This window comes from Arachis hypogaea, chromosome 12 (assembly GCF_003086295.3).
Source record: "Arachis hypogaea cultivar Tifrunner chromosome 12, arahy.Tifrunner.gnm2.J5K5, whole genome shotgun sequence".
NCBI classification, from domain to species: domain Eukaryota; kingdom Viridiplantae; phylum Streptophyta; class Magnoliopsida; order Fabales; family Fabaceae; genus Arachis; species Arachis hypogaea.
In genome coordinates, this window is record NC_092047.1 from 46679573 (window position 1) to 46693082 (window position 13510).

The 13510-nt window shown below is 40.8% G+C and overlaps 1 protein-coding gene across 1 annotated transcript; it reads right to left on the minus strand.

Annotated features, from left to right (window-relative positions):
- Positions 1–5210: 5210 nt before the first annotated feature.
- LOC112730021 (uncharacterized) lies at positions 5211–9224 on the minus strand. Its single transcript, XM_025780142.1, has 2 exons — positions 8095–9224; positions 5211–5964 (listed from the first exon to the last, which is right to left on the minus strand). Exons 1-2 carry the CDS (start codon positions 9222–9224, stop codon positions 5211–5213), a joined length of 1884 nt encoding a protein of 627 aa, XP_025635927.1.
- Positions 9225–13510: the final 4286 nt, after the last annotated feature.

A 13510-nucleotide genomic window follows, 5' to 3' on the forward strand; every position in this document is an offset into this window, starting at 1 on the left:
CAAACGCCGTTCCCGAGCAAGAGCAATGGAGGAGGTAGCTCAGCCCTCATCGTCAGCAGCAGCAGCAGGACGCCCCTCTACTTCAGCAGCCGTAGCATCCTTACCACCACCACCACCAGCACCTGAGCCGACTTATCTGTTGGTGCAGCACCTGCTTCGCTTCATGGAACGATTCGAGCGTCATGTCATGCGATGTCTCGATCGCATTGACCAGGTGTTTCTATCACAGGGCATCGAGCTACCACCGCTCCCAGACTCCCCCAATTCTAACGAGCAGGATCAGGAGGAGGAGCTGACTCATCAGGATGCACCTCCAGAGACACAGACCACCACTGAGGTCCAGCAGCCTCTTGAGGATCCACAGCCACATCCAGAGCCACAGCCAGTCCCAGTCCCACAGCCCGAGCCTGAGGAGCCCGGCGCGATTGTTGACCCCCATCCCGAGCTTCAGCAGTAGCATCGAGGACGATGCTTGATTCTAAAAGTGTGCGGAGGTCACCGTTCGTGACCGGTGTTTACATTTATGTGGTGAACTTTTGGACATCCATCTTTAGTCTCTGCTACTTTATTTTATTTTGTACTTTATCTTTTAGATCATTTTAGGATGATTGTATATATTTGCTATTGTAGATACTCTTGTTTTGGTTGTTGCATACTTTTAGTGTATATATATATATGTTTTGCATCTTAGTTGTTGATTGTGATTAGAAAATTGTTTTGGATTGATAAATTCTAGTTGACCTTTTTTGTATAAGAATTATGTTTTGATTGGAAAAGGGATAAACTAGGGAAATTTTTTTTAAAATTTTCTAAATCACAACATTGCATTAGAATAAGCTTAGTCAATATGATGAAAATTTTCAAGAAATTCATTTTTTTAGGGTACCACCCAATTGGTTGAAAATTTTTTTCTTTTTTAGAACTTGCTTGAATTATACACTTGTGGATTATGTTTTGAGCAAAGAACACAAGCATGTGAGGTTTGAGCCTAAATGTTTGGTTACATCCTATGACCACTTATTTTCATTTTTGTGTGCATTATTCTCTTTCTATGATTGTAATCTTTGATTTGTTTGATTATTTATGTCTATTATTTTGTGAATACATGCAATTATATGATTGAGGCCATTGTTCAAATAGCTCACTTACCCAAATAACTTACCTTTTATCTTCCATTGTTAGTCAATTTTGAGCCTATGCTTAACCCATTTGTTCATTATTATAGCACATTACAAGCTTAAGTGAAAAACAATAAATGTCCCTTGTTTAGATCTTTGATTAGCTTAGGCTAGTGAGAGTGTTCATTACTTGATTTTGGGAAGATTGGGTAAATTGGTTAGAGATAAAAGCGTATTTATATTTTTGTTGAAAATTTCTCAAGAAATGGGTACATACTCATGTATTAATCATATGTAAACCATATGCATTGATGTTCTTGTATATATTTTAGTAAAAAAAAATTTTAAAAATTTTGCAACAAAAAGGGAACAAAGGGTCCGAAAGTTTAAGGTTTCACAAATTCAATGCATATGTGAGGTATTAAAAAGGAATTGCATGAGTGTGTGAAAAGTGAAGAATGGATAGCTAGGTTTGTTTAGAATTGTTTAGGTTGTCATAGGTTGGGTGGGAAGTTTAAGTAATCAAATATTCAAATTTCAAGCCCACTTGACCATATGCATCCTACCTTGACCCTAGCCCCATTACAACCTATGGGAAGTCCTCTTGATATTTGTATGCATGCATAAAGTAATTGTGGATTGTTAGATGAAAAACAAATCTTGGAAAGCATGATTAGGGGATAAATGAGTGATGCAACCCCATATACTTGAGTGCATAGAGCGGATACACATCCGGCGAGGGTTCAATCACTCAATTACATGTTTCCACCCATGATCATCTTTTCTTGCAAGTTTGTGAACTCTTTCAATGATTCAATCCAATTATGGTTTGCTTTATCGTTAATACCTTAGCCCTTGTGCTTGTATGTGTATTCTTGGAGAATGATTTATTTTGACTAAGCCATTGCATCATGAAAATAGATTGAATTTAGTTAGTTGCATTGAATAAATGTTAATACCCTTTGCTTTTTCTTGATTTTAGCATGAGGACATGCTTAGTTTAAGTGTGGGGAGATTTGATAACCCCGATTTCGTGATTTATCTTGTGCTTATTTTGGGGGGTTTACCACTTTTTTTCACATTTATTCAATGAAATAGCATGATTTTGTAATTCTCCCTTGAATTGTGCTTAAGTGTAAAAATATGCTTTTTAGGCCCTAATTTGGTGATTTTAATTCACTTTAATTCCATTCGATGCCTTGATGTGTGTGTTAAGTGATTTCAGGTTTATAAGGCAAGTATTAGATGGAAGAAATGAGTAGAAAAGCATACAAAGGGGAGAAAGCATGAAGAAACAAAGATTGGGAATGCATCAAAGGACGCGCACGCACACAAGGCGCGCACGCGCAAAAGTGGTCTCGCCAATAGACGCGCACGCGTACATGCCGCGTCCGCGCGGATGGAAAATTTGCCAATTGACGCGCACACGCACATGGCGCGCACGCGCCAATACTCTTACATGGCCCACTTAAAGGCAAAACGCTAGGGGCGATTTCTGAGCTGCCCAGGCCCAATTCCAACTCGTTTGCAAGTGGATTTAATGCAGAATTGAAGTCCAAGCAATGGGGGGCAATTAGTTTAGCCAACATGAGCCTTTAGTTAGTTTTCTAGAGAGAGAAGCTCCCTCTTCTCTCTAGAATTAGGTTAGGATTAGGTTAGATTGTTTTAGATTCATGTTTAATTACTTGATTTCATCTTGTTTCTTTTATAATTTCTCATTTCTACACCTTGATTCTATTAATTGTGATGTTAATTTCTCATTATGCTCTCTTTTGTGACGATGAACTCATGTTAGATTTGGTTTACATTCAATGAGATCTTGATGTTGATGTTTCTTTAATTGATGGATTGAATTGTGATCTTACTTTTCTTACTTTTCTTGGTGTAAAATTCAACCACCCAAGACAAATTTGCCTCCCGTGGCTTCCTCAATAGGAATTCCCATTGCCGCCGTTCGATGCGGGGCATGATGAGTGGTATGACATGAGCCGGAGGGGCTAGAAGGGGCTCCGCATGATAGTTCCTTGGATTGATCAAGGGGTAGACAAGCTCACAATAGCGGTTGGGGAACTTGTTCGGATCCCTTGCCGGATTGTCCTTTTCCGAAACATCAATGTTAGCAACGCTCCTTGTCTTATTAAAGAGGGGCTTGGCTTTAGGTCCTTATTGTGCTTTGCTAGTGGACCGTGAAGGTGCCTTCTTGGGTGCCTTTCCATTGTCCCTTTTGATCACCATCCTAGAAAAGAAAGAGAAGTTGTGAAGTTAAGCTTAAAGAGGCATCAAGAAAGAATAAGCATGCCAGTGATAAGGCATAGAAGATAAGTAGCTTAGACACATGACAGCCGCAACATTGAGACTAAGTCCATAATGAAAATCTTGGCTAATCACTAGCAAGGGATGCATGAGTGGTCTAGGCATGCAAACAAGACGCACGAGAAGCACACACTCATAACATCAATAACAAGGAAGTGAAAAATAGGGGAAGAGCATGGAGAAATGAAACAAGAAATATAGTAAGCTCAATGCACATATACTAAGATAGAAAACACTAAGTTAAAATAACTCCAAGAAGCATGTGGGTCTTTCATCAAACACTTGGTGTGCATCCCTTTTTTGACAAAATTTGAGAGAAGGGTGACAATGTGACAACCCATAAAGCACCATCAATCATCATATCACACCACAAATTACAAAAGAAAGCAAGTAAATCAAACAAGTTCATAAAAGCAAGAGTAAACTCCACTTGAAACACCCATGAGAAAATGAAAAGAAAGAGGGAAAGAAAACTCAACAAACAAAGGAATCATGAATGAAATTACCAAGAGAAAGAGTAAGGGAATGTAACTAAGGAAAGGAGAAAAAAAAGAAACAAAGAAAACTAAACAAAAATAGAAAGAGAAGTACCTTGAGAGGAGGAGGAAGAAAAATGGGGTATGGAGGTGGGAGAGAAGGTAGGGAAGAGTGAGAAAAAGAAGAGGGAAAAAGGGGGTGTAGGATTGCCGGAGGTGGTGGTTGCCGCCGGTGGTGGCGGAGAAGAGGTGGTAGAGATGGTAGAGGAGGGTGGAAGTAAAGAAGAATGGTGGTGGTAAGAAGAAAGAAAGAAAAATAAAGGAAGAAGGCGCGCTCTAATTCAATTAGTTCGCGGAACCGACGCGCGCACACCATGCACGCGTGCACGTGCATGGGCAAAAAGTAGTAAGGGCGCGGACGCGCACGATGCGCGTGTGCGCGAAGTGGCCAAATGCGGGTGTGCGCGCGAGCGCTAGGTGCGGATGAGCGTGCATAGAAGTTGTGCCCTCAGCACAAGTTGGGCACAACTCTGGCCCAACTCTCGGGAAAAAGTACCAGAAAATAGAATTTGGTGATCGACGCGGACGCGCACAGTGCGCTGACGCGTTGATTAGCATGATGGTCGAGGTACGCGTGCGCGCCTGGTGCGAATACACGTGAGGGGAGCTGGGCCAGTAGCATGAAAGTGGCCCAACTCAGGCACAACTCTCGAGAGGAATGGCCTCGGAACGCAAATTGCAGGAGTGACGCGTACGCAGCTAGTGCACGAACGCGTGCTTTTGCACGAATGGCCATATACGCGTGCGCGTACAGTGTGTGCACGCGTGATGCTGGTTATGCCTAGGGCCCAGAATGGGCCCATAATTCGCACAACTCTCTTGAAGATGGCCCAGGAGCTGCAAAGACCGGAGGACGCGTACGTACATGGTGCACGCACGCGTCCCCCCTCCCCCCCTTTTTTTTTTGAATGAAATTGAAAGATGCCTAATTGTCATGAATTAAATGGCCAAACCAGCTAAAGAGGCCAAAAAATACCCAAAATCAATGTAAAACCTAAAGAGGGGTGTTCTTCTACCACACAATCAAATCATTCATGGAAAAATCAATGCAAGGCTTCATGAGTAAAATATCCTAGGTATTTACAATTAACTCTAATCAAATAGGACTGTAGCTAAGAAATCACAAACCAATCAAGAGTTTAAAAACTATATACAAAAGGGTAAAAAGGATAGATCTCACCATGGTGGGGTGTCTCCCACCTAACACTTTTGTTTAATGTCCTTAAGTTGGACTTCCACTAGCTCATTGCTCTTTGGCAAGAGATAAATCTGCCAAAAGGAATACCTCAATCTCTTTGTTGCTCTTTATTTGCTCACCATGATACAACTTGAGACGGTGCCCATTGACCTTGAAGATATCCGAACTTGAGGGATGGCGCAAATGGTAAACCCCATAGGGTTCCGTCGTCACTACTTGATATGGGCCTTCCCATTTTGACCTTAGTTTACTGGGCAACAATCTCAATCTAGAATTGTAAAGAAGGACTAGATCACTGGCTTTAAATTCCTTGCTTCTTATGTTCTTATCATGCACGGCTTTCATTTTCTCCTTGTAAAGTCTAGAGTTCTCATAAGCTTCAAGCCTCAAGCATTCCAACTCCGTTAGTTGCAGCTTCCTCTCTATTTTGGCTCCACCCAAATTTGGATTACACTCCTTGATGGCCCAATATGTCTTGTGCTCTATCTCCACCGGTAAATGGCAAGCTTTGCCATACACCAACCGAAAGGGACTCATGCCAATTGGTGTTTTGTATGCCGTTTGGCAGGCCCATAATGCATCGGTGAGCTTGGCACTCCAATCTTTCCTATTGGGCTTCACAATCCTTTCCAAGATGCGTTTAATCTCCCGATTGGAAACCTCGGCTTGGCCGTTTGTTTGTGGGTGATAGGCCGTAGCTACTTTATGCATGATGCTATACTTCTTCATGAGTCCGTCCATTCTTTTGTTGCAAAAGTGTGAACCTTGGTCGCTCACGATTTCTCGTTGCGACCCAAATCTACAAATGATATTATTTCTCACAAAAGAAAGGACCACGTTAGCATCATCTGTCTGGGTGGGTATTGCTTCCACCCATTTGGACACATAATCAACGGCAAGTAGAATGTAAAGGAAACCATTAGAATTAGGGAATGGCCCCATGAAGTCAATTTCCCACACATCAAAAATCTCACAAAATAGCATGGTTCGTTGGAGAATTTCATCCTTCTTGGAGATGTTACCAAATCTAATGCATTGAGAACAAGATTTACAACAATGAGAAGAGTCCTTGAAAAGAGTTGGCCACCAAAAGCCACAATCTAGGATTTTCCTTGCCGTTCTTTGAGGTCCAAAATGGCCTCCTCCTTCGGAGGAGTGTCAAGCTTCAAAGATTGAATGGAATTCGGTTTGTGGAATGCACCTCCGAATTACTTGATCCGCCCCACATCTCCAAAGGTATGGGTCATCCCACACATAGTATTTGGATTCGCTTTTTAGCTTATCCCTTTGGTGTTTGGAGAGATTAGGAGGGAAGGAGAGAGATACAAAGTAATTGGCAATTGGTGCATACCAAGGAATGGTTTCTGAGATTGCATGCAAGCCCTCAAAGGGAAAAGAATCATTGATAGGGGTGGTATCGCCTTTTGTGTGTTCAAGGTGACTTAAATGATCCGCCACTAGGTTTTTCGTACCACTCCTATCCTTGATTTCCATGTCAAACTCTTGCAACAATAAAACCCATCTAATTAATCTCGGTTTGGATTCCTTCTTAGCCAACAAATACTTTAATGCCGCATGATCCGAATACACTACCACCTTTAAACTGAGAAGATATGCTCGGAACATGTCCAAGGCAAAAACAATGGCCAAGAATTCTTTTTCGGTAGTAGTGTAGTTGGATTGGGCTCCATCTAGTGTTTTTGATGCATAGGCTATGACATATGGATTATTACCCTCGCGTTGTGCTGACGCGGCTCCCACGGTGAAATTTGAAGCATCACACATTATTTCAAATGGCCGACTCCAATCCAGCCCTCGCACAATGCGAGCTTGGGTCAATGCTACCTTGAGCTTGTCAAAAGCCTCCATGCATTCCTTGCTTAAATCAAACTCAACATCTTTTTGTAACAACTTTGAGAGAGGCAATGCTATCTTGCTAAAATCCTTTATGAATCTCCGATAAAATCTAGCATGTCCAAGGAAAGAGCGGACCTCTCTCTCGGAAGAGGTGTAAGGCAAACTAGATATGACATTAATCTTGGCCAGATCTACGGAAATACCATCTTTTGAAACAATATGTCCTAAAACAATGCCTTGCTTGACCATGAAATGAAACTTCTCAAAATTTAAGACAAGGTTGGTTTTAGTACATCTTTCCAAAACTTTTCCAAGATTATCCAAGCAATGATAAAAAGAATCACCATATACCGTGAAATCATCCATGAATACCTCCATGCATTGCTCTAGAAAATCTGCAAAGATGCTCATCATGCACCTTTGGAAAGTTGCCGGTGCATTGCATAAGCCGAATGGCATACGCTTGTAGGCATAAGTTCCAAAAGGGCATGTAAATGTTGTTTTTTCTTGGTCTTCTAGAGCAATGTGTATTTGGAAGCATCCCGAATAGCCATCTAGAAAATAATAATGAGATTTACCGGATAATCGATCGAGCATTTGATCGATAAACGGAAGTGGAAAATTATCTTTTCTATTGGCCAAGTTCAACCTTCGGTAGTCTATGCATACTCGCCAAGAGTTTTGCACCCGTGTTGCTATGAGCTCCCCGCTTTCATTCTTGATTGTGGTTACCCCGGACTTCTTAGGCACAACTTGAACGGGACTTACCCATTCACTATCCGAAATAGGGTAGATGATGTCCTCCTCGAGTAACCGTGTTACCTCTTTCTTGACAACCTCCAAAATAGTAGGATTTAATCTCCTTTGAGGTTGTCTCACGGGTCTAGCTTCTTCTTCCAAAAAGATCTGGTGCTTACACACTTGGGGACTTATTCCCACTAGATCCGCCAAACTCTACCCTATTGCCCTTTTGTTCTTCCTCAAGACACATAGTAACTTCTCTTCTTGTTGAGGATTTAGTTCCCTTGCTATGATCACCGGAAACTTGTGGGCTTCATCAAGGTATGAGTACTTTAGGTGGGGTGGCAATGGCTTCAATTCTAGCTTTTTCTCTTGGCTTGTCACTTGAACTTCTTCACTTGGATCTTCACTATTTCCTTCAATCATATGTTTCTCTTCTAGCTTTGCATAATGCACTTCGGCCACAATGTTGTCAATTAGATCACACCGGAATACGGAATGGTTCTCCGGTGGGTGACTCATTGCCTCTTCTAGGCTAAAACTTAAAACTCTCCCATCTATCTCGAATGAGTAGGTTCCCGAATGGGCATCCAACTTGAACCTAGAGGTCCTTAAAAATGGCCTCCTAAGTAGGATAGATGATGCCCTCTCAGATTCACTTGGTGGCATCTCAATGATATGGAAATCAATTGCAAATATCAAATCCTTTATGTCGACCAACACATCTTCCGCAATACCCGACACGGTTATTATGCTCTTGTCCGCTAAGATAAACCTAGCCGCCGACCGCTTCAACGGTGGGAGCTTCAATAGATGATAAATGGAAAGAGGCATAATGCTAACGCATGCACCAAGGTCGCACATACAATCAATGAATTGGACTCCATCAATGACACAAGAAATTAAGCAAGGACCCGGATCAATACACTTTTCCGGAATGGATCCCATCAAAGCCGAAATGGAACTACCCAATGGAATGGTTTCCAACTCATGAATTCTATCTTTGTTTATACACAAGTCCTTAAGAAATTTCGCATATTTAGGCACTTGATGTATAGCATCAAAGAGGGGAATAGTTACCTCCACTTTCTTGAACATTTTTACCATCGTTGGGTTTAGTTCCACATGCTTTTTAGCCTTTCTTGCCAATGTAGGAAATGGAATTGGTTGAGCCACTTCCTCCAAGATTTGCTCCTTTCTAGGGACTTCACTCCTTGGTAGAGGGTCTTCATCTTCAACTATTATATGTGACTCCTCCTCCTCTTCAATTTCTTCTATCTCAACTCCATCTTCCTCTTGAACAACTTTTATTGGGCTAGATGCCTTTGAATCCCTTTCCTTCAATTGCATTCTGGACCTTAAGGTTACGGCATTCATACCACCCTTGGGGTTGGGTAGAGGTTGAGAGGGTATGGCACTAGAGGTTGAGGCTTGAGGAGTGGGAATAGAAGGTGGCTCCATGCGAGCAATAAGAGCTTGGAGGGTGGAAGTAAGACTATTGAGACTTGAGTTGAGTGTATTTTGGAGTTCTTTTTGTCCTTGGAGTATAAACCGAAATGTGTCATCTTGATTTGGAGATGTGGAAGGGTAGGTAATTTGTGGTGCATGGGATTGGTTGGGTGGAAGTGGTTGTCTATGAGGTGGTATGTAGGTTTGATAGTTCCTTCCTTGACTCGGTTGTTGGTTTGGAGGGTTTTGTGAATAGTGATTTTGTGGAGTGTTGTTGTTCCACCTTTGGTTGCCTCCATTGTCCCTTCCTCCTTGTTGATAATTGTCCCGCCAACTTTGGTTGGAGCTATCCCTCCATCCTTGATTGGAGTTGTTGCTCCCTTGGTTATAGTTGCCTCCTTGTTGGTGGTACCATTGATTATAATTGCTCTTTTGGTTATGGTATCCTTGATTAGAACGTTCATAGTAGAAGCGATCATAAAAGTTGTGGGTAGCCGCTAGAGTGTTATCTTCTTGGAGACTTGGACATTCGTCCGTGTAGTGAGAGTAGCATGAGCAAATGCCACACACTCTTTAGGGACCAATTGTTGACATTATTAGTTTTGAGGAGAAGGTTGTTGTTGAGATGGAGGTTGTTGTTGATTCACTTGGAGTTGCTTTAGAAGGCTTGTCATCTCACACAAGGTCTTAGTAAGGGTAGCGGTCTCACCACTAGAAGAAACTTCATTTACGGCCTTTGGACGGTTGACTCTCTGTCTAGCGTGTTGTGTGGACTCGGCCAAGACGGTAATGAGTTGCCATGCTTTCTCCGCCATCCTATACTTTGACAAAGAACCATTGCTTGAAGCATCCAACAAATTCTTATCTTGCTCCCTCATGCCTTGGCACACATAGCTAAGCAAGACTTGAGTGTCAATCATATGGTTGGGACATGAATCAAGAAGTTTGTGAAACCGTTCCCAATATTCATACAAAGTTTCCATCTCGCCTTGTACAATACATGAGATCTTCTTCCTTAGCTTGTCCGTCATTTCCACGGGCATGAACTTATCAAGGAATTCTCTTCTAAGCATGTCCCAATCGGACACAACATCACTAGGTAAGGTATAGAACCACTCCTTGGCTCTGCCCTCAAGAGAAAAGGGGAAGGCAAACAACCATATAGCCACTTCATCGGATCCTTCCTGCCTAGTAGTCGAGCATACACCATGAAAGTCCTTGAGGTGTCTAATTGGATCTTGTGCGGGAAGTCCCTGGAACTTTGGTAAGAGATTGATGAGAGCTGTCATGAGTTCAAAATTTGCATTCAAGTTGGGATGAAGCACATGTAGAGGTTGGAGAACAAAATTCGGTGCACCCGCTTGCTTGAGAGTAACTCTTCTTGGAGTGGCCATGTTGTCAAAACCTAGATCAAAAGAAAAACTATTAATAGTATGAATGGAAGAGTAATTGGTGCCTTCATTGGATGACGATGATATGGTTGGTGAATTGGTAAAAACCTTTTCACTTTCCTCAAAGACTAACCGCCTCCGAGCTTGCCTAATATGAAGCAAAGTTCTTTCAATTTTTGAATTAAATGGTGCTAAGCTCGGATTTGGTAGTGAATGCGTCATACAATGAAGGAGATAAGAAACTCATGACATCAATTGGTATCTAAGCAAAGACTAATCCTAACTAACAATCAAACAAACAATCAATCAAGAGAGAAATGAAAATATTCACATATCAACATATTCACACTAACCAATAGAATGGCACACATAAGCAAGTCCCCGGCAACGGTGCCATTTTGATGAACGAAAATATTCTTATGCCGGTTAGAAACTAGTAATGAGTTCGATCGTGAGTATAGTCTAACTAACACGCTAATACCGCATCAAACAATTCTAAAATCTATGACCGAGAGTATTGATCCCGGGTCGTTCTCCCTAGGAATTGCTTTAGAATGTGCATCATTGATTAGGAAAGCTTTTATAGTTTTGAGAATTGGTGCAAGAATTCAAGCTAGCAAATCAAACAACAATTAATTGAAATAAAAGCCTTGGCTAAGGGTAAGCATTGGAAGTTCCATCATTATAGTTTCCTTCAATTATGATAAGAATTGATTGTTGCTTCACTTAGTTAACCCCCTAACAATGGAGGAAAGTCAAGTGAGAGTAACTAACTTGAGTAACAAGTTCTAGTTTCACCCTAGGGAAGTCTAGCTTTAGTGCACTCTAAGTCAATTAGCAATTCTCAATTCATAATCTACAATTGATATCCACTATTCACGTGTCTCCAATAACTCAACCCCTAAGCCAAGTAAGAGAAATCTACTCCATAGCTAAGGTTGTCATTATCACAAACAATTGGTAGGCAATTATAGAAAACATGATGCAATTGAAAGAAGAGAATTGAATTTAAACTATCTAATCCAAACAATCATCAACAATCAAATAATTGAATGAAACCTCAATTCATCAATCCACATTCAAAGTAACAAAGTGAACTAAATCTAGATCTAAGAAATTGAACCAAAAGAACATCAATTAAGAGTAGAAGAAGAGTAGATCTACACTTGTATCAAAACAAAAAGTCAATTAGCAATAGGTCTCACCAAGAATTCAAAGGAAACATGCAATGGAGGATGAAAACCTAGGGAACCCCTTGAAATCGCTGGGCACGTGTTTCATTTAAAAAATCATGTGCGCACATCGATGCATACACGCACTGCACGCGTACGCGTCCCTGGGATCTTCTGCGATTTGCGCGCACGCGTAAGGTGCGCGTGAGCGTCATAAGGGATATGGCCCAGCCATACAGGCGGCTCCTCACTCGGCTCCACTGCGCTGGCTCTGGATGAGCGCATCTACACGTACGCGCACGGTGCGCGTGCGGGTGCATGTCCAAACTTCCATTCTTTAATTTGTTTCTTGCTCCTTCCGTTCATGCATGCTTCCTTCATTCCTCTTGGCCATTTTTGCCCTATAACTTCTGAAATCACTTAACAAATGGATCAAGACATCTAATGGTAATAGAGGAGGATTACAATATCTCAATTTTGATGCAAAAGAAGCATATTTTAATTTATGAGGTAAAATGGGAAAGAGGCACGAAATCATGCAGTTTTATATGAATAAGTGTGGAAGATCATTGATAAAACCCTTAGATTCTATGCTTGATAAACCCTAAAAATGGGGTTTATCAGTGACACAATGTGTCAAATAGTTAATTTACTTAAAAGGAAAACAAAAGAAAAGTGCTTAATCTAGATTATCACCTACTTAATCATTGTCAATCTAAATCAATCCCCGACAACGGTGCCAAAAACTTGATGAGGGAAAAAATAATTCCACACAAACTCACCGGCAAGTGTACCGGGTCGCATCAAGTAGTAATTACTCACAAGAATGAAGGTCGATCCCACAGGGATTGATGGATTGAGCCATTTTAGTGAGTGATTAGTTTAGTCAAGCTAACAGTATTGAGTGAGAATTGATGCAACAGAAGGTAAATTGCAGTGAAAGTAAATTACAGAATGTAAATTTGACAGAAACTTAAATGGCAAGAAAAGTAAATTGCAGGAAATGTAAACAGATTTGGGTGCTGGGAAATTAAAGAGAGCAATAAATTTGAACTTAGAGAACTTGCAGAAGATTAAATTGCAGGAAGAGTAAATCAAATCACAGTAAGCTCAAATCAAAAATTGCAGAAAGTAAAATTGCAGAAGAAGAGATTCAGAAACTGAAATTTCATAAACCAAATTGACAATTGCATAAAGATAAAAGTGTATTAAAGCTTGAAATAATTAACACACGGATCACGGTATCGAATGGTATAAAGGAGAATTAAAATATACTAATTAAAGATCTCTAGGAAGCAAGTTTTCAATCATAAAACAATACTAGGAAGGGATTATAAAATCATGCAAATCATATGAATAAGTGGGTAAAGACTTGATGAAACCACTCAATTAAACACAAGATAAACCATAAAATAGTGGTTTATCATGTATCAAACTATGCTAAGCTCTCTGGAGTCTCTAATCCTCCAAGAGAGATCTGGAGTCTCTAATCCTACAGCCTTTGCTTCCTATTCTAATCCTACTCCTACTATGCACTCCTCTCTTTTTGAAATGAAACTGATGCCTTTATATAGGCTTTACAAAATGAAAATGAAATTTAACCAAATTACAATTCAAATGAAATTCCTAATCTAACTGTTTCTTCTGTCTTCGAGTGATGAAAATGGACTCTGCTTGCTTTGAATTTCACTTGGGCTTGGAATCAGGTAAATCTAATAGAAGTGATGCTTCCATG